The following is a 20,181-nucleotide window of genomic DNA, read 5'->3' on the forward strand; positions in this document are numbered from 1 at the left end:
CCACCAAAGAGCAGTTGAAAAAACTGTTTCTGAAGAACACCCCCCCACACACACCTCCTACTTCGAAGTCTACGCCCCCATTTGGATATCTGCGGTCTGCAGTTATAGTTTATAAAACCTCGGCCCTGGGGAACTTAGTATAATTTGTTATATTTGTTGAGTTTTTTATCCAAGTCGCAAAGATTAGCTATCGGATGAATGGATGTGTAAACTAATAATCAATCCAACAAGTGTGTTTTCCGAGGCTAAGCTACAAAGCTCATGCGGCGCAACAAGAACCGAACGGTGGATGACTTCAAAGTACCGCGAGAGCGATTTGAGAAATCATACAGAGGAGTGATTTCGAATGCCTCTCGCGCTACTGTGATGTCACTCGGCCGTTGGTTATTTCGGCGACGTACGAACATGCCAACAGTATCTTTTTGGTTGGGGCGCCCTCTGTGGGTTTTCGAGATAAACTTTGCAGCGAATATGAAATGTTTGATTTTAGACTTTGTCTACATCCATAATTAAATCTTGTTGAAATGCAATGTGTTAAAGTATTTTAGCTTTAATGAGACTTTAAAGAGAAATATTAAACCCCACCCGCCCAGAAATTATCAAAATTAGGCTACTTGTTTATTATTAATTATAATGGGTTGAAATCTGCCACGGTGAAAAGTGCTGCAAAACGACAGTATGCTACATCAGTGGTTCTCAAACTTTTCAGGTATGCGGACCCCTTGTGTACGATGCATCCATTCGTGGCCCCCCAAAGAAAAAAATATGAAAAAACATTATAAAACGTAACATTCTAATTAAACAAAAATATTTAATTTTGGAATTGAGTGCTGTTGGATATAGCCTTATTTTCTGAGGTGTAATTACACAGAATTTACGATAAATTAATTAGTATTTTATAAAATGTCATAAAACTGGGGCCCCCTTGACCCCAGTTTGAGAATCAGTGGGCTACACAATGGAATGACTGAATGAGCCTCGAGACTCCAGATGTGAAATGGGCGGAAACTTTTTCAAAACTGCACAACAGACTCTCGAGCGGACTCTGCTACGGTGATTTTTTTTTAGGAAAACTGCACATAAACCTTTTCAGGATTTCTTGCCATTATATCATCGAGATTATAACGGATATATTTACGATCAGTATAAACTAGAAGAAAATGTTAAGTAAGTAACTTTAGTAGCTAAATTTTATCTGCTACTCATTCTTGTCACATTTTTGTTGTCTTCTTCTTCGCCTTATGCTCTAACCCACTTTCTTTTAATTTTTATCCAAAACACGATTAGGCCTATACGAAGACATCTATATTCGTTTCGCAAGATTAACGAATCTTATTTTCATGTCATATATCAACAGGCGAAATCGAGACAGCTGGGTCTTCGGACGCTTCTGCTACGGCAGAGGGGAACCCTGGCCCGAGCGACTTACTGGAAGTTACTTTCCAGAGGAACCCCAATCAAAATAAGAAATTCCTAGAAGCAGAGCCCAAGATTTTAGGGGTATATTTGAATTTGACATCTTTGTAAAATACAATATAATATTATTAAATACTGCTGAGGAATCACCATGTCGTTATTTTCTTAAACAGGCTACACAGATAATGCTGACCGTCCTCTTCTTAACTTCCAAAATTGCTCGTTTTTCACACTGGATTGGAACAAGTGTCGAAATAGGTTGCTCCTGTGTCGTAAGTGTCTGTTGTAATGTTGTAGCCTAATTAGTTTAAAGAAATATTTAGGCTACATATTGCCCTATAATTATCTGGTTTAGTAAATGTGTTTTTACATTTTAAATTGTAAAAGGTAAAATTAAGATTCCAAAACATAAACTACAGTACAGTAAAGTTATTTTACTCGGATAGTTTAGTTATTATTTGCGATATTTCATGTGTAAATATGCATGTTGATTTATTATCAACGTTTGCGTTTGGATGCAGTGTTCCAATAGGAAAATGTTTAATAATTCTGCCTTATTTTCTCCTTGAACAGGGCATAATAGCTGGTAGTCTGGCAATAGCTGCACAGAATCTTCACTTACCAACAGTAAGTTTGGAAAAGCTCCCATGTTTGCAGTAACATTGTACAAGATGTATTCTTGTTGTACTGTAATTTAATTGAAGAGAGAAATAAGCATTTATTTGTATGTGTCTTTAACAGCTCAAGGCTTGTTTGGGAATGCAGATAGTCACGTGTCTGATATATGGATTCATTCTCATCATCTCATTTGATCATCATATGAACGCTGCAGGTTCAGCCTGCTATTTCCCTTACAATGAGTCGCGCTATGAACTACCAATATGTAAATCTTTACTGGTAAGCTAGCTTAAACTTTTTAAAGGGATATATTTCCATCCTTACTGTACAGAAGATAAACCATTAAAGTAAAAAAAAATGTAAGATACTTTGAAACAACTATACTGACTCATTGCAGTGCCCTAGAACGGATGTGTTAAAGACAACACAATCAGTGTTAGTTTTGGGACAACAGACTAAATGTGCTGTCCCAGAAAAAACACATCTCTGTGTTATTATTGGAACAACACATTTTGTGTTACTTTTAACACAACTTGTTTTATTTGAACACAAAAGACACATAATGTGTCAAATAGCATAACACAAAAAAATTTGTAAAAATGAAAATAACAAATACTTTCTTAATTAAATATTAAAGTGCACCTATTTTATTGTTAAAAAAACAACATTACTTTGTGTATTTGGTATAATACAATATGTTCATGTGGTTTATGGCTTAAAGTGTGGACATTTTACTCTGAGAAATTTTGTTTTTTTTCTACAGGCTGGATTTAGTCAAATGGGTTCAATAGATAATCTCATGGAAGCGGTTCAGATTGCCCTCTCTGTTACTCTAGCGGCATATTGCTGCAAGGTTATTCAGTGCTGCTCGCCCAGGTCTCATGTGGTAAGCAATGCAGGACCGTATAGCAAACTAAAGTTCAAATGATGCAAAATAGGATTCAGAGTTTGTGACTGTAGACCTTTTCTGTTTTCTTTCAGCCTGTCATCGTTATGAAGCCACCCAGAGCTTAAGATAGAAAGGAAGTATATATCTACAAAGAGTCTTTATCACATTAATCACATTATGATCTTATTTCCCTAACAATAGTAATGAACTGATCATATTTGTATTACAGTATTACACCTATAGATAGATATACTAATAGCATATTTAACACATTTTAAGACACTAATCTAAAATAGCATGTTAAAGTTTGTCTTGATGTGCAGAGCATTTTTGAAATGTCAACAGAATTGCACAATATGATTTAATATCTAAAGCTGTTTTAGAGAACTATTAAATCTTTTAACAGATTATACTATAATTCACTGTGAATACTCAAATAAGATGGTTTTAAACGTATAATTTTTTTTACCTTTTTATGTAGATTAGAATGGATTGTTTTTATTGTTTATGTAGGTTTTACCATATCATGTTCCTTGCCAATCTGAAGGCAAAATTCCTGCAGCATATGAACCCTGTATCATGACAAATGAAAGTGAAATGCATTAAATTTGGGAAAAAAATCACAACTTCTGATGTCACAGTGTATTTGATTTTCTTAAGTGAGCAAACGCCACAAAGTGGTTCTTTAAAAAAATAGCTGGAGTCCATACAGCTTAACATTATCTTCAATAATTGTTTTGAAATTTTAATAAATGTTTGAAAAGACTCTTTACAGAAGATAACAATAGGCTGCTTGCAAGACTTTCTATTTAAAATAAATGAAAAAGGTTCGGATCTCTTTTGGGGAAATTGTCACACTAAAGTTCTTTGTGATGCCACTGAAAAATTCCTTTTCTTCTGTAAAACATAAATATGAAAAAGATATTAAAGGTGTAGCGGAGGATTATCTCGAATTTTAGAAAAGAACCGCCTTCTCCACTTTTTAAAAAAATGCAATTGCGCAACACTCCTGATTGACAACTAGGAGGACCAATAGTCTTGATGATCCACCCGGAAAAAGAAAATCCTCCGCAATACCTTTAAATAATAGCTACTGACATGATACATTACTATATATTAAATCTGATTTGAATTATCTGCCCATATACACAACAAATTTCAATAATTGCCGTTAAAGGTAAAATTAATAAAATCTCACCCGGTTTTCCTACACCTATATTGGTTTTCTAGAGAGATCAGGGGTCTCATTTATGAAACTGTGCGTAGGATCCGTACTAAAAGTTTATGTGCGTCCCAAAAGTCAAAAAAAGCGTACACCAAAAAATATTAAGACTTATAAAACAAAGCAATGTTCCCTTTATAAATCACAGATCACCTGTAAGTGTGCATACATTAATTATCCTCAGATCCCACCGTGCAAGCCCATTATCCCATAAAGTTTGTTTTTAATAGATCACAAACTTAGCGTGGGAACTGGCGTACACACGTTTTCAGCCCCGTTTTGTACATACGCACGCTTTATAAATGAGACCCTTGATATATCCCAGGTTCCAGTAAAAGATTGCTCCTGAACCTCTCCTAGGCCCTGCATAACTTCCTGTAGGGAACCTTATAGGTTCTTCACTCACTTTCCCTCAACGATCTGCATCACCTGTTGACAATCACCTGCCTTCCCTATAAAAGACTCACAATCACTCTCAGTCACCGTCCAGTCTCGTTATGTATGTATGTATGTATGTATGTATGTATGTATGTATGGTTAGGTCTATATACAAAGAGTGGCAGAGATAGAAATAAATGGGGTTGCCAGGGGGTGACCAAGGCTACATTATGGGTTCCATAGTCCATGAAAGAAATCGATGTGCAAAAAGCATAAATAAATCTCATGACTGCTTACTTCATATTATATCCCACATTAGATAACTATTTCTATAGGCTACTGCAGACTGCATGGATTGCTGTAAAAATAATGGCTGAATTTTTTACTTTTCTATTTCTCACATCTGACTTTCTGTCTGTTAATTAAACAAACAATCTCATGTTAACTGTAGTAACTTTTGTATAATATAACTCCATGATACACCTTAACACTTTTGGCAAAAAAGTAATTGAGCCTAGGATATATTCAGATTTATCTTTGTTACAAAGTTATAGTTAGCTGTTTTCTTATTTAGTTAACTTTAATGACAGAGACTTCAAAAGGCCTAGAATGCAATAAAATGTTTAAGATAATCAATTGTTTACTATGATACTCACTAAGACATCTATTTTGAGACATGTTATTTGTATTTGTCTGTAAACCTAAAAGACGCGAACATGAACTCATTTAGCTCTGTGCACGCACAATATTGTTGGGTAGAAAGAGACGTGCCGCACACATGATGCATTTTCAAGTTCAAGGCAGCAGTCCAGTCCAACACAGTTAATCTCATCAACACAGTAAAAAGATTACTTCAAGAATAAAAACATGGCATCGAGCTCTGTTGTAAAACAGTACAAAGAGAAAAAGAAAACCCAATCTATAAGCATAGACTTTATTCAGTCCACAGAAAGACAAATGCACCTTCTTCTAGCCTACAATGAAATCATTATGTAAAATTTGCACCGTACGTTAATATTTTCTTAATATGTTTCTAACAATGTGCTGTGCTGCAGCACTTTAAAATAAACAGTAAATTATTTTTTTGAGCCCCGCCACCTTACTAGAGTATTCCACTGTATTGCATTGATCGGATGAAGTGCCAGTTTGTGTTGTGTGTTACAAAGAACATCATATTGACATCTCCCTCGGTCTACCATAACATATACAAATCAATGAATGGGTTTATTTTTAACTGCAGCACTTAAATAATATTTAACAATGTTTTATAACAGAACACCTTTAGGTTAATAGTGGTTGACTTTGATAGGACTGGGTCTGCTCCTTCTTCATACAGACGTGTCGCCCTCCCACAGCACTCAACCCAGCAGCTGACTGCTAGGTGGGGCGGAAGTAACTCACAGAGTGAGCTCGGAAAGCCCAAGCAAATGCGTCTGCATCCGACACAATATCCTCTGCTTACAAATAGGCTGCCCCAGCACTGCCACTGTGGCACAAAGAGCTGCTCAGACTGCCGTGTTGGGGTTAGAGCACTCAGATAAACATATAAAGCCAAGACCGGGCATAGCTCACGTAGAACCAGAGTAGAAGGCTGATTGTAACCACATTTGTCTAACAGCGTTTAGGGTAGTTTCAGGAACATAATCCCTAACAGGACACTATAAGAGAGCGAGGTGTCCACTTCACTCCCTTAATTCTGATAACCAGATGGTGCCCAGCCACTGCGTGCCCAGAGGCATCATGCAAAACGCCACAGGAGCTGCGTCGAAACCCTCTAGGTAGACAGCCTGCTTTGCAGCCAACTACCCATTGGTAGAACACTACCTTTATATATTAAAACCCCGCAAACAGATTGTACAGCAGGTTGGAGTGCCCTTACAGAACCGCAGCTGATTTCGCCAGTTCGGGGACCTGATTAACTGATCCTCTCCCCAATTCCACGCTTACCAGCAGCAGAACCCAATTGGGGCACACAAACTGCTAGCGCTTGGCCTAGCACAGCATGTCCTCTACGGGACTGCAACAGGTAAAAACACAAAGCGTACTCTATCCCTGTTGTGCACAGATCCAGTAAGCCTGAACCAAACTCAGATTGGCTAACGCCCTCACCCACATGACCGTGCCACATCTGTGGTGGCCAGGACAAAAGTTGCAAATGTGGAGCAGATATGCAAGCAGAGGGTCAGGGCGAAATGTGGCATACTTGGAGCGTCCTTCACCAGCACAACAGTGCCTCGGGTGGAACAGCTCACCGCAGACACACAACTTGTGCGCGCTCCTGAGAGAGAGAGACGGGCTCGCATCAAGCCCAAGTCAGAACCACAACCAAGCACACAACGTATAGCTAGCATGCAGACCATACTCCTATGCCCACACACACAGGTAAATTACTCTAAGATAAAGAGTTCGCCTGCGGCCGGACAGCACACTTTCCAAACAGGCAATATCTAGGAGTATGATGCACAGCTGCCCACTTTTAGATGGGATAGCGGCACAGCCTGTGAACATGTGCGGGTCTAAACAAACACCATCAATAAGCACCACCATATGTGCACTAAACCATGCACGTAGGGTTCCCAATAAGACCGTCGCCCAAGGCCGAGATAGTAGCAGCTGTACAAGCCGCTCTATCCCACTTGACAGGCATGTACTTCGATGCACAGTCACAATTGCTGGACTCTGAAAATGTGATGTGACTGCACTGACTTGGGTGGTCTGACGTCAACTAAAAGTGGAATCCCGTAAAAGAGCAATAGAATTCAGAAATGCCCATACGGCAAGGTAAAAAGGAGGGTAAACACTGACGAATGATTGGCTTGTTGGCCCCATAAGAACATGTCTAGCAATGGCTCGCCACACGCATGCGGGTGCCCATTACAGGCACTGCCAAACATACAGGGAAGCTAAGCACCGATGGGAGACTGCAAAATGCGCAGAGCGAGGCATGTATGTGCCTGGAGCTGTGGCTGGGCCACAGGGGTTTATGTGTTGGGCACAACCAGCCAAACCTGCCACAGCACACCACTTGGGAAGGCAGGATGCAGGATATAAAAGTGGAAAGGTTTGATTCCACGCACATAGGAACATGTTAGCAGCGGCTCACCGCGCACACGCAGGGTGCCAGTTGCATACTGTGTTTGAGAAACTATGCTGCTATGTAGCGCAGGAGTGTGGGCAGAGCGTCACCGTCGTGCGGGAACGTCATGAACTCCTGAGCTGTACTGCACAGTGTGCAATCCGGACGTGCATGAACAATGTAGCAGAGCGATCCACTAGAAACACTGAGCCAGGGTCTGCAGTCGCTCGCTGCTTAGACGGAGCTGGAAACAGAAGCGGAAAGAGAGACATCTCCTCATACACCGAAACACGTAGTAACGGCCAGTTACATACTGTGAAAAAACAAGTTTGGGTCTGCAGCAGCTCGCCACTCGGATTGAACATCCTCGACTGTACAGTGACGCTGTGAACCTCCATATTGTACTGCACAGTGCAATGTGCACGCAGGGTGCCAGTTACAAAAGATCGCTACACTGGGCGAGGGATCACACTCAATATAATTTTCCCTTTTCTCTCCGCAGCGTGTATGTAACTTGCACATTGGGAGCGAGGCCGTGTTTTATATATTGTATATATATTATACATATTGGTTCCCCACGTACACGTTGTGAACTGAATATATGTTGTTTGAGTCAACAACGGTCCGCTGTGTGTCAGCGGCCATCGGACACAACACATCAGAGCCCAACATAGCTAACACGAATACCCGCCTTCACCCGAAACAGCCAGGGGGAATTGTCGGGGCCCCTCCGGTGATCACTTCATAGAGCAATACATGTTGCATGAACTACAGACACTGAGGGCAATGTTCACTCTCTGTTCGCAACGTATTACATCACGTTTGACGGCACACGCAAGTAATGTAACCCGAACGTGCGCAAGGGAAGCATGTGCTAAGCAAGGCCCCGAAAAACTGGCCTTAAACACTTTGGGGTATAGGGGGGAGCGCTTCGCACGAGGAGGGAAGCAATATATCCATGTAAATGTCAGCCAGATTGACTCTCCGTTACGCGTGCAATACTCTACGGCAACGCTTCAGTATCATGAAGTGAAGAGAAAGAATGTGAGGATATGCCTTAAAGACAGTCGTTATATAAGGGCAAAAGCCACGCCTTTTTACATCGTCATGGCAGGCATAGGCCATTACCGAGGGGCAACTTTCTGATCTCTCTGATAAAGCAAACACGGAAGTGATTTAAACTGCAATTCATCGACTGGCCACTAGAGGCTGGCTCCAAAAGGTAGTCAATTCCCATAGACCTCCCATGTTAAAATGCCCAACTTTACAGTAGAAAATATGTTTAAAGCCTGGTAGAAAAATTGTTTTTGGTCTGTATAGCTAATTTTTCCCTTCATGACAACTGTGAGGGGGGTGAATTTTTTGTAACTCATCCATTTAAATTATATTAAGCCTTAAACTTCTGCATAATTAAGCCACTTGAGTGACAGTTAAATAGGCACTGCTGTCACTAGAATCGGGCTGGGGGGGTGGTTTCAGCAACCAGCCACCTCAGCTTTACCCACCTCTTGCCTTTTTACCCATTTTCGAATATCCACGAGTGATGCGTGGTGACGCGTGGCCAAGATGGCGACGACAGGCACCGCCTACTTTAAGCTTCAAAAACGATTGTGACGTCACGGACACTACGTCCATCTTTTTCTACAGTCTATGGCCAGTAAACTGGCATTGTTCTATAAAAAAGCTTCAGAAAATCGTAAACCTTGTGTACGGTGCATCTCTTAGTGGCCCCTAAAAGAAAAACATATGACAAAACATTCTAAAATTTAAATTCTAATTAAACAAAAATGTTTAATTATTATACAATGCAGTGCTGTTGGTTAGGCTTATTTTTCTGAGATGTAATTACACAGAATATGATGAATTAATTTTCTTTATAAAATTTCATACAAAAATGTGCCCCTTGGCACAATCTCTTGGCCCCCTGGCCCCAGTTTGAGAACCACTGGGCCAATGGGAGAACTAGAATCTTTTGGTGGCCAGGGGGAGGCCAAGGCTACTTTAGGGGGTCCATAGTTCATGATAGAAAACTATCTATAACCATGTATAAAAAAGCATGAAGAATCTTATGATCGCTGATTAGGCCTACTTCACATTAGACAAATATTCCTAACTGCATGCATTACAAGATGTAAGGGTGAATTACCTTTCTACTTCTCACATCTGATTTACTGTCTGTCACTCAAAAATGAAAATTCTGTCATAATTTTCTCCCCCTTATGTTGTTCTAAACGTGTATACGTTTATAACTTGATGAACACAAAAAACATATTTTGATAAATGATGGTAATCATACAGCTGATTGTAACCATTGACTTCCATAGCATGAAAAAATATGGAAGTATTGTGATAAATGATGAAGAAGATATTTTAATTAATGATGGTAAGCGCACAGTTAATGGTACCCATTGAATTCCATCATATTTTTTATTCCTAATATGGAAGTCAATGATTACAATCAGCTGTGTGCTTATCATCATTTATCAAAATATCTTAATTAGTGTTCATAAGAAAAATTTAGAACAACAAAAAGATGAAAAAATGATGACAGAATTTTCATTTCGGGTGAACTATGCCTTTAATGAAGCAAAATATGTAATGTTAAGTAACCTTCAGTAAAAGTTGTTCAGGAAATCTAAACTTCATTATAAAACTTAAACCTTTAAATAGCAGAGCTCAACACAAAGGATTTTTAGAAAAAAGTAATTTAAAAGTAAATATGGATTAATATTTTTTACAAAGTTACAGAAGTCAGTCAGATATGAGCAGTGAGTGGTTTTCTTTTCTTCTTTTGATATTTAATTAGGGCTGCATTATTCGAGATTAATCGTTTGAAGAATAAAAGTTTTTGTTTACATCATATATGTTTGTGTACTCTGTATAATAATTATGTAGGCTATATATATATACACACACACACGCACGCGCATGTGTATATCTAAGAAATGGTTTACATGTTACAATTGTACTTTTTTTAGGACTCTCCTGTGAAAGAGATTTTGAATATCAGAGAGATTTTCCTGATTAAATAAAGGTCAAATAAAAAATTTTTTATGCATGTGTGGGCATTTATATGCATAATTATTATACACAGTACACAAAATCGGGATCAATCAGTCCTATGTTTAATTAAAGAAGTGGCTGAATATAAGACCGAATGCAATAAAATGTTTATTCGTTTAAGAAGACACACCAATTGTTTAATATAAAAAAATCACCAAGACAGCTGTTTTAGCATTTGAGTCATTTGTCTGTTTAAGCCAAAAATACGCGAACATAAAGTCGTTTAAGTTTAGTTCACGCGCGCTATCGGTGCTGATGCGCATTGCCATTTCAAGTTCAAGGTGTCAATCCAGTCCAACAATCATTAAGTAACCTATAAAATCCCTTTTTAAGAATAATTTCACAAGAATAAACACTGCGTTCGGTTTTGTTGTAAAAAGAAATGGCAATCTTATTCAGTCCACAAGACAATTACTACACACTTCCAGCCTATACACTGAAATCATGAAGCCAGTATTAGCAATGTACGTTATATTCGTAATGTTTGTTTTTAACAAGTGCTGAGCTGCCACATGTAGAAAATAAACACGGCGATTAACAGGAAGTGAAAGTAGCAAAATAAATTTCTGGCTCCCCCACTGTAACTGGGCTACACAATGAAATGACTGACTCTCGAGACTCCAGATGTGAAATGGGCGGAAACTTTTTCAAAACTTCATTTCTTCCAAAATTACTTATTTTTCACACTGGATTGAAATACGTTTCGCTACTCCTGTGTTTTATGTGTCTGTTGTAATTAGTTTAAAGAAATATTTAGGCTACATATTGCCCTATACTTATTTGGTTTTGTAAATGTGTTCTTTACATTTTAAATTCCCTGCTGAAAAAACCAGCTTAAACCAGCCTAAGCTGGTTGGCTGGTTTTAGCTGGTTTAAGATGGAAATAGCTGGTTTTAGCTGGTCTCCCAGCCTGGTCAAGGTGGTCTCCCAGGCTGGCCAGGCTGGTCAAGCTGGTCTCCCAGGCTGGCCAGGATGGTCAAGCTGGTCTCCCAGGCTGGTCAAGCAGGTCTCCCAGCCTGGCCAGGCTGGTATTATGGCTGGTCAAGCTGGTCTCCCAGCCTGGTCAAGGTGGTCCCCCAGGCTGGCCAGGCTGGTCAAGCAGGTCTCCCAGCCTGGCCAGGCTGGTATTATGGCTGGTCAAGCTGGTCTCCCAGCCTGGTCAAGGTGGTTCCCCAGGCTGGCCAGGCTGGTCAAGCTGGTCTCCCAGCCTGGCCAGGCTGGTATTATGGCTGTTCAAGCTGGTCTCCAAGGCTGGCCAGGCTGGTCAAGCTGGTCTCCCATCTGGGCAGGCTGGTCAAGCTGGTCTCCCAGCCTGGCTGGTCAAGCTGGTCTCCTAGCCTGGCCAGCTTAAACCAGCTAAGACAAGCCAGCCGGACCACCAAGCAGGCATGACCAATCTTCAACGTTGAAATTTGGTTGAAATAACCTCAGTTGTTTTTTCAACATTGAGACAATGTTGAAACAACGGTGAATGGTAAACGATTGCAAAAGGTTAATACAATGCTTAAAAATCAACTTTGAAATTTGGTTAAAATGATGCCAGTACGGTGAATGGTAAACGATTGTATTATGACATTTTAATTTGTGAATCCTTTAGATAAAAATTTAAAAACTCATTTAATGAAAATACTTATATTTTATGTATACTATTTGATTGATTTTAACACTGGTGGGGCATGTGATTTCCATATGAATTCAGGAGATGGATAAGGCTGGATAATTTTTTTGTAAGTATTATTATGGTTGTTTTATTTTTATTAAATTTTCATCACAATGTCTAAAATATAACGTTTCAAATATACATTTTAAGAATACCATTAATAATATAATAACATCCAACCTTTTATCGGCTTTCTTTACGGTGCCACAGACAGGTCCCTCAGCCTTTTGTAAGCAAAACATGCCCATGCGGGCCCACTGTGGGGTATACTGTGGGACAGTGTGGGCAGGGCAAACTCACACCACATCCCAAATGGGCCCCCAAATTATCATTGGTTGTTATTATCTTGGCAGATAATTTTCTTTTGATGTTTGTTGTTAAATCAAAAACTAGTTACTACACTTTTATTATAATAAAACCATATTTTTATTTTTATTTTTTTATAAAGCTCTGTCCATTTAGAACAAAATGTGCAGGCATGCTTATGAAATAATTGAACCCACCCCCGGGTGAAGATCTAAAAAGCTTTTAAAAGCACAATATTTCTGTTTATTTTAATACAAGAAATATTTATTGTTAAACAAGTTCTAATTTTCAGTTCAGTCTGGACGTGGGACATCTTTTTTTACCATCTTTATTGTTTTTTTAACATGTTGTCTTTTGTTATGTGTTATTAGCTATGGTTATTAGTCATGTTCGACTTCATGCAGCGCTGCGAGAACAGACATCATACGTTGATGACGTCAATGTATCGCGAGAGCGAGTCAAGAAATTACACTCTCGCGGTACATTGACGTTATCAACCTGTCAGCGCAGCAAGAAGTCGAGCACACGTATTTGCGGGCGCGCGCCTCCGTCCTCGTGAGTTCAAAGTGGATTTTAACCGTTTACCTCCGACGACAGTTTTCATTTCTATGGCAAATTCTAAGGTAAGTTTTTATTAATTCCTGGTTAAGTCATTAAAATCAGTTCACAGTTATGTTTATTTTGTTTTTAGTAACAGTTAATTCGATATGACTAAAATATTCTGAACTTTAATGTTGACTGTTGATGCAGTGGTTTGACTGAGCTCGTGACGCATCTGAGCTAATGTATGCAGATCTTTTATTTGTCTTTACCTTCTATAAAAAGTGTTATCCTCGTTCTTCAAATTTATTTGACATTGTTTAGATAATTATAACGCAACTTATTTAAATGTAGGGTTTGACGCGTAAATGTAAGGTTATTTAACTTACAGTACGGGCACACAGTTTACCCCTGCTGAAAAAACCAGCTTAAACCAGCCTAAGCTGGTTGGCTGGTTTTAGCTGGTTTAAGATGGAAATAGCTGGTTTTAGCTGGTCTCCCAGCCTGGTCAAGGTGGTCTCCCAGGCTGGCCAGGCTGGTCAAGCTGGTCTCCCTGGCTGGCCATGATGGTCAAGCTGGTCTCCCAGGCTGGTCAAGCAGGTCTCCCAGGCTGGCCAGGCTGGTCAAACTGGTCTCCCAGGCTGGCCAGGCTGGTCAAACTGGTCTCCCAGCCTGGCCAGGCTGGTATTACGGCTGGTCAAGCTGGTCTCCCAGCCTGGTCAAGGTGGTCCCCCAGGCTGGCCAGGCTGGTCAAGCTGGTCTCCCAGCCTGGCCAGGCTGGTATTATGGCTGTTCAAGCTGGTCTCCCAGCCTGGTCAAGCTGGTCTCCCAGCCTGGCCAGGCTGGTATTATGGCTGGTCAAGCTGGTCTCCCAGCCTGGCTGGTCAAGCTGGTCTCCTAGCCTGGCCAGCTTAAACCAGCTAAGACAAGCCAGCCTGACCACCAAGCAGGCATGACCAACCTTCAACATTGAAATTTGGTTGAAATAACCTCAGTTGTTTTTTCAACATTGATACAATGTTGAAACAACGGTGAATGGTAAACGATTGCAAAAGGTTAATACAATGCTTAAAAATCAACGTTGAAATTTGGTTGAAATAATGCCAGTACGGTGAATGGTAAACGGTTGTTTTATGACATTTTTATTTGTGAATCCTTTAGATAAAAATTTAAAAACTCATTTAATGAAAATACTTATATTTTTTAAATTTAACAAAAGTAATTGATCAAGTTAAAAATATATTAGACACATGCAAATAAATCATCTTTGTATCTTTATTTTTCCCTTTCAAAACAAGTGACTTTTTGGTAAATATTTTTCTAGGTTGCTCATATTATATAATGTTTAAGAGGCTAAAAATATTTTATGTATACTATTTGATTGATTTTAACACTGGTGGGGCATGTGATTTCCATATGAATTCAGGAGATGGATTAGGCTGGATAATTTTTTTCTAAGCATTATTATGGTTGTTTTATTTTTATTATATTTTCATCACAATGTCTAAAATATAACGTTTAAAATATACATTTTAAGAATACCAATAATAATATAATAACATCCAACCTTTTATCGGCTTTCTTTACGGTGCCACAGACAGGTCCCTCAGCCTTTTGTAAGCAAAACATGCCCATGCAGGCCCACTGTGGGGTATACTGTGGGACAGTGTGGGCAGGGCAAACTCACACCACATCCCAAATGGGCCCCCAAATTATCATTGGTTGTTATTATCTTAGCAGATAATTTTCTTTTGATGTTTGTTGTTGTTGTTAAATAAAGCATACAAAAACCAGTTACTACACTTTTATTATAATAAAACCATATTTTTTTTTTTTAAGCTCTATCCATTTAGAACAAAATGTCCATGCATGCTTATGAAATAATTGAACCCACCCCCGGGTGAAGATCTAAAAAGCTATGTTTTAAAAGCACAATATTTCTGTTTATTTTAATACAAGAAATATTTATTGTTCTAATTTTCAGTTCAGTCTGGACGTGGGACATCTTTTTTACCATCTTTATTGTTTTTTTTTTACATGTTGTCTTTTGTTATGTGTTAATAGCTATGGTTATTAGTCATGTTCGACTTCATGCAGCACTGCGAGAACCGACATCATACGTTGATGACGTCAATGTATCGCGAGAGCGAGTCAAGAAATTACACTCTCGCGGTACATTGACGTTATCAACCTGTCAGCGCAGCAAGAAGTCGAACACACGTATTTGCGGGCAAGCGCCTCCGTCCTCGTGAGTTCAAAGTGGATTTTAACCGTTTACCTCAGACGACAGTTTTCATTTCTATGGCAAATTCTAAGGTAAGTTTTTATTAATTCCTGGTTAAGTCATTAAAATAAGTTCACAGTTATGTTTATTTTGTTTTTAGTAACAGTTAATTCGATATGACTAAAATATTCTGAACTTTAATGTTGACTGTTGATGCAGTGGTTTGACTGAGCTCGTGACGCATCTGAGCTAGTGTAGTGCAGATCTTTTATTTGTCTTTACCTTCTATAAAAATGTGTTATCCTCGTTCTTCAAATTTATTTGACATTGTTTAGTTAATTATAACGCAAGTTATTTCAATGTAGGGTTTGACGCGTAAATGTAAGGTTATTTAACTTACAGTACGGGCACACAGTTTACAGTAGCCTGTTAAAACGGTTAAGAATTTAAACAGAAGCCATCAATTCTGGATTAATAACTATTGTATATTTATGTTCACTTTTCTTTACAGGTCATTTTCTTGTTGTGTTTTGATGTTTTCCATTGGCTGAAGAGTAAGTATTATTACTTTGTGTTTATATTTGCATCCAAAACATTAGTGCTCAAAAAGTGCATATCTGGTTTATTATTGTCATTAGGAAAATATAAGAAAATCATTTAGGATACAATGGTTATTGTTCAGCACAGCAATTCATTTCTTTTGTATGTCACTATTCCTTCTACAGTATGTAGGCTTACATATTTCAAACCCTTTGTTTTCAATAGACAGAGACAAAAGTTAATTCATAGTTCAGAGTGGATGTTGACATAAGTTTTAGAGAGGCTTCATATTGACATATAAAATTGGTCTTAGTGGTGGTGTACATAACAGCATTATTTTCTATCTTTATGTATTATGGTTTTAATCATAATTTTTTAAATGATGGCTATGTCCATGAGCTGCCACCCACCATTGTAACGCACCACCAAGCTAGCATGTTGTAATAGAAATCAATCATTTACAATTTATTTTTGAAGCATCTCCCCTACAACATTACAATGCATTTAGTATTTGTTTTGTATTCAGATTAAATTCTACTAATCATAATAACTAAGATGCAGTGTTTTGTATTTCACAATTTATATTTTCTTTTGAAAAGGGGCCATGACTTGTTTTTTATTGTAGGCAGATTACCATGCAATTTGAAGAAGTGTGATAAAATACACAGAGGTGAAGTCATGTGTCTTTCCAGATGCCCAAATCTGTACCGCTCAAAAAGTAGTGAAGTGACAGTGTACCATGAGAAAAAAATTAAACATTCTTTATTTCTTTCAAAGTTGTACTTGGGCCACAGTTTTTTGTATTTCTAACCAAAACATACATTTATGATTGTATACTAATGAAATATGTTTTTCTTTTTCTGAACTTTATCAAATGCAATGATAGCTAAGATGAGCCTGAAGAGGAGATTTGGGAAGTCTTTGCTTTGCCAGATCACCTGTGGTAAGTTTGTAAAACATATATTAAAAATAGGACCAGAACATCTCCTAATCAAATTTTTTTTGATCAGGTCGAGATGTTTTCTAACAAGATGCCTTGTTGGTCTGGGCGAGTTTGAAGTCTTTCACAGACAGTGCAGAAGGTCTGGAGTCCATCTTAGCTTTTATTGGTAAGTGACTGCACAAAAGGCTGTTTGACCCACACGTAAAGCAACCAGTCAATGTTTGCTCTCTTCAGCATCTCTTGGGGGGGTTAAATTATTTTACTTTACTCAGTACTTAGTTGAAGCACCTTTTGAAGTAGCAGTTACAGCCTCAGGTCTTTTTGGGTATGACACAGCAATCTTTGCAACTCCTGGATTGATTTGTAACCAAAGCGATCAGAAGCACCATTCACTTCTATAGTATTCTTTTAGCCTACTATGGAAGTCAATGGTGCTTCCGGTCAGTTTGGTTACAGACATTCCTCAAAATATCTTCATATGTTTATGCGAACCCATCAGCAACCATCAAGAGAAATTGGAGGTAGCTGAGCTAAATTGCAGATATTGATGCAAATGATCTGAATATGTATAATGTACACAGGAAAATCCCCAGTGTTAAATTAACTCTATCAGTGTTAAATCAACACTATTTGGTGTTTATATAATCCACACCAAGATCGGTGTTAAAAAAGACTGGTGTTAAAAATATAACTCTGAATCAGTGTTAAAGTTAATGAGATAATGAAGTGATGATTAAGACATTAATGGTGAACACCTGCTGGTCATTCAAATCAATTACATTTTGGACATTTTCCTGTCTCTACATTTTTATTTTGATGACTCGTTTTCTGGAGAAAATACTAAAATAATAAAGAAAGACAAATTATTAAATGCAATAAATGAATACTGTTGGGTGTATCCCTCCAAAAGCTTTCACGTTTGCCCCTCTATCAGCATCTCTGTTTGAAAATAAAAAGATAACTTGCTGAGTTATTTTCTAATTGGATAAGTTTAACTTCTAAACAGCTGTCAGAACAAAATACAAGTGCTCAACTATTCCAGCATCCACACGCGTGATTTAGTAGACAAATCTTCTTTCTGACGTGATGTCTCACAAGTCAAATAGACATTTATCACAAAATGTGTCACATTAAATCTTAAGTTTGTGTTTGTTATGAGTTCATTTGAAGTCACCATTACTGTGATTAGTGTTTCCTTTAGTTAGGCATTTGTCCCTTGATCTCCTCTGATCTAACTCTCCTCTTTTAGCAATAGCAACAATGTTTTAGTAAAACCACTTGTTCATTGCTTCATGTAAGGGGAAAACCTTCCAGACCTTCTCAGTTTATTTTTATTATATTCTACTCTACAAATCATTGAAACATTTGATCACAAATTAATTATGAAGAAACAGGCATATAGAAAAGCTCTATGCAAATGACATTGTATTGAATGAGACTGCCGTAATGCTTTAGTGTTTTTTGTTGTTGTTGTTGTTTTTTGCTTAAGAGAGACTTCATGATTTCTGATACAAATCTCAACAATGGTGACAGTTAATGGTAAGAAAGTTGCTAATTTTTTGTCATGTTGCAATGCATGATGGGATTTATGAATGAGTTTTCTACAATCCTGGTACCCAGCATGCATTGCGGCATGACGTTTTGTTGTTGATTGTCACCATGATTGTGTTTTATAGGCTGATTGTTGATGTCTCAGTGTGTCTGACTTACACCACAGATTAGATTTGGGTAAAAAATATTTAACTCTTCAGGGTATGTGGACTTTCACAGCACTGTTGGATTTCATGGGAGCCTCACAGGATTGGCAGAACATAAATTAAACACTTATATTCATTGATTACTCTTTTATGATATCATTGAATCCCAAGACTTATACTTTCATACTAATGAACAAAGTATGAGTTATAGACTTCATTTCTCTCATCTTCCTCTGCTTTAACAGATGTGTTTTATAAACACACTGCCACAATGAGCAGAAGAAAATTAACACCAAACTTCAAGACCCAACTACCCAACTAAAGGAAACACTAATCGGAGCAATGGTGACTTACTTTATGAACCAGATTTTCAGCAGTTCTTTAGAAGTTCAACCTATCATCCATGTAACTCTGGAAGCAAGTTGTAATTTTAGTTTTCAAACAGAGATGATGATAGTGTTCATTTAACTATGGTGATTTCATCTATTGCATTTAATAATTTGGCTTTCTTCCTCATTTTAGTATTACTTTCTCCAGAAAAAGAGTCAACAAAATAAACATTTTAAGACGGGAACATTCCAAAATTGAGTTGATTTGACACAGAATGACCAGCAGGTGTTCACTATTAATGACTCAATCACTTCATTATCTTATTAACTTTAACACTGATTTAGTGTTTTTTTAACACCAATCTTGGTGTGGATTATATAAACACCGAGCAGTGTTAATTTAACACTGGGGATTTTACTGTGTAAATATAATATTGCAGTTTTCTTTTTTCATACATTTGCAGAAGTTTCTAAAATTCAGTTTTTACTTTGTCATGGGGTATGTATTGAAGATTTATGAGGAAAATATCTAAACAATTACAGTATCATGCAACCACCTTAAAATTTAAATGTGAAAGGGGTCTACCCTGAATACTTTCTGATTGCACTGTAGTGATCTTGATTGAAGCTTATTGTCACCTTTGTAAACACAACAGCTTTCTTCCTTCATCAGATGGCTATGCTATGTTTCTAGACAGACTATTAAAGAACACACACACACCCTGATGTGCAATAAGATTTTTTTTATACATGGGCTAAAAATGCATCATTTTTGGAAAATGAAATAACTTTGTTTTCTCTTTAGATGCTGTCATCAGGTTTTAAGTACAATATGAGCCAGAATGGAAGGGTGTTGGTGGCCATAAGAAGACTGTGAGCTAAACCTACAACAAAATTCATATTTGCAGTTTTCACAGAATATTTGTTTCTATTCAGATGAATAAAATTACTTTTAAATATTATTTTGTTTTCGTATTTTATGTTTTTATTCTGTATTTGGAATATTCCACTTCTGCACTACTAACTGGAAACCTAACTGTTTGAAAGAAAGATCAATTTTAACAGCTGCTTTTATGTTTATTTAGAAAGGGTAGGCACATGCCATCATTCAAATTCAAACTACTTAAGGTGTTTAGTTTTATGGATGGGGTTGTACTGTAGGTAATGAGCAGCAAATTGCATTCTTGTAATAATTACACTAAAAACATGATATGTACAGCAAATCATTTGGTGAGTATTGAAATGTTAAGTAAAAATCTATATTTAGTGTTAAAAAGTGT

The 20,181-nt window shown here is 37.8% G+C and overlaps 1 protein-coding gene and 1 long non-coding RNA gene across 4 annotated transcripts; both read left to right on the top strand.

The window, feature by feature from the left end:
- The first annotated feature begins 1,007 nt into the window (after nt 1–1,007).
- LOC135764768 (membrane-spanning 4-domains subfamily A member 4A-like) lies at nt 1,008–3,549 on the top strand. The gene is made up of 7 exons (XM_065275444.2): nt 1,008–1,167; nt 1,358–1,500; nt 1,590–1,688; nt 1,990–2,043; nt 2,158–2,313; nt 2,798–2,920; nt 3,016–3,549. The coding sequence occupies exons 1-7, from the start codon at nt 1,161–1,163 to the stop codon at nt 3,046–3,048; spliced, it is 615 nt and encodes a 204-aa protein (XP_065131516.1). The 5' UTR covers nt 1,008–1,160; the 3' UTR covers nt 3,049–3,549.
- Nucleotides 3,550–12,837: 9,288 nt separating this feature from the next.
- LOC135764833 (uncharacterized) lies at nt 12,838–19,818 on the top strand. 3 transcript variants are annotated; one of them, XR_012336054.1, is made up of 5 exons: nt 15,041–15,484; nt 15,904–15,946; nt 16,819–16,875; nt 16,943–17,041; nt 19,707–19,818. It is a non-coding gene; the product is annotated as an uncharacterized lncRNA (long non-coding RNA). The 3 variants fall into 3 exon arrangements; XR_010540299.2 differs by lacking the exons at nt 15,041–15,484; nt 19,707–19,818 and adding an exon at nt 12,838–13,251 and having other exon boundaries at nt 16,943–17,418; XR_010540298.2 differs by lacking the exon at nt 19,707–19,818 and having other exon boundaries at nt 15,045–15,484; nt 16,943–17,418.
- The last annotated feature ends 363 nt before the right edge of the window (nt 19,819–20,181 follow it).

This window comes from Paramisgurnus dabryanus, chromosome 2 (genome assembly GCF_030506205.2).
Source record: "Paramisgurnus dabryanus chromosome 2, PD_genome_1.1, whole genome shotgun sequence".
In the NCBI taxonomy this organism is placed as follows: domain Eukaryota; kingdom Metazoa; phylum Chordata; class Actinopteri; order Cypriniformes; family Cobitidae; genus Paramisgurnus; species Paramisgurnus dabryanus.

Coding starts and splice junctions, on each gene's coding strand:
- LOC135764768 (XM_065275444.2), top strand. Junction 2,044..2,157: donor AGAATCTTCACTTACCAACA/GTAAGTTTGGAA, acceptor TGTCTTTAACAG/CTCAAGGCTTGTTTGGGAAT. Junction 2,314..2,797: donor CAATATGTAAATCTTTACTG/GTAAGCTAGCTT, acceptor TTTTTTCTACAG/GCTGGATTTAGTCAAATGGG.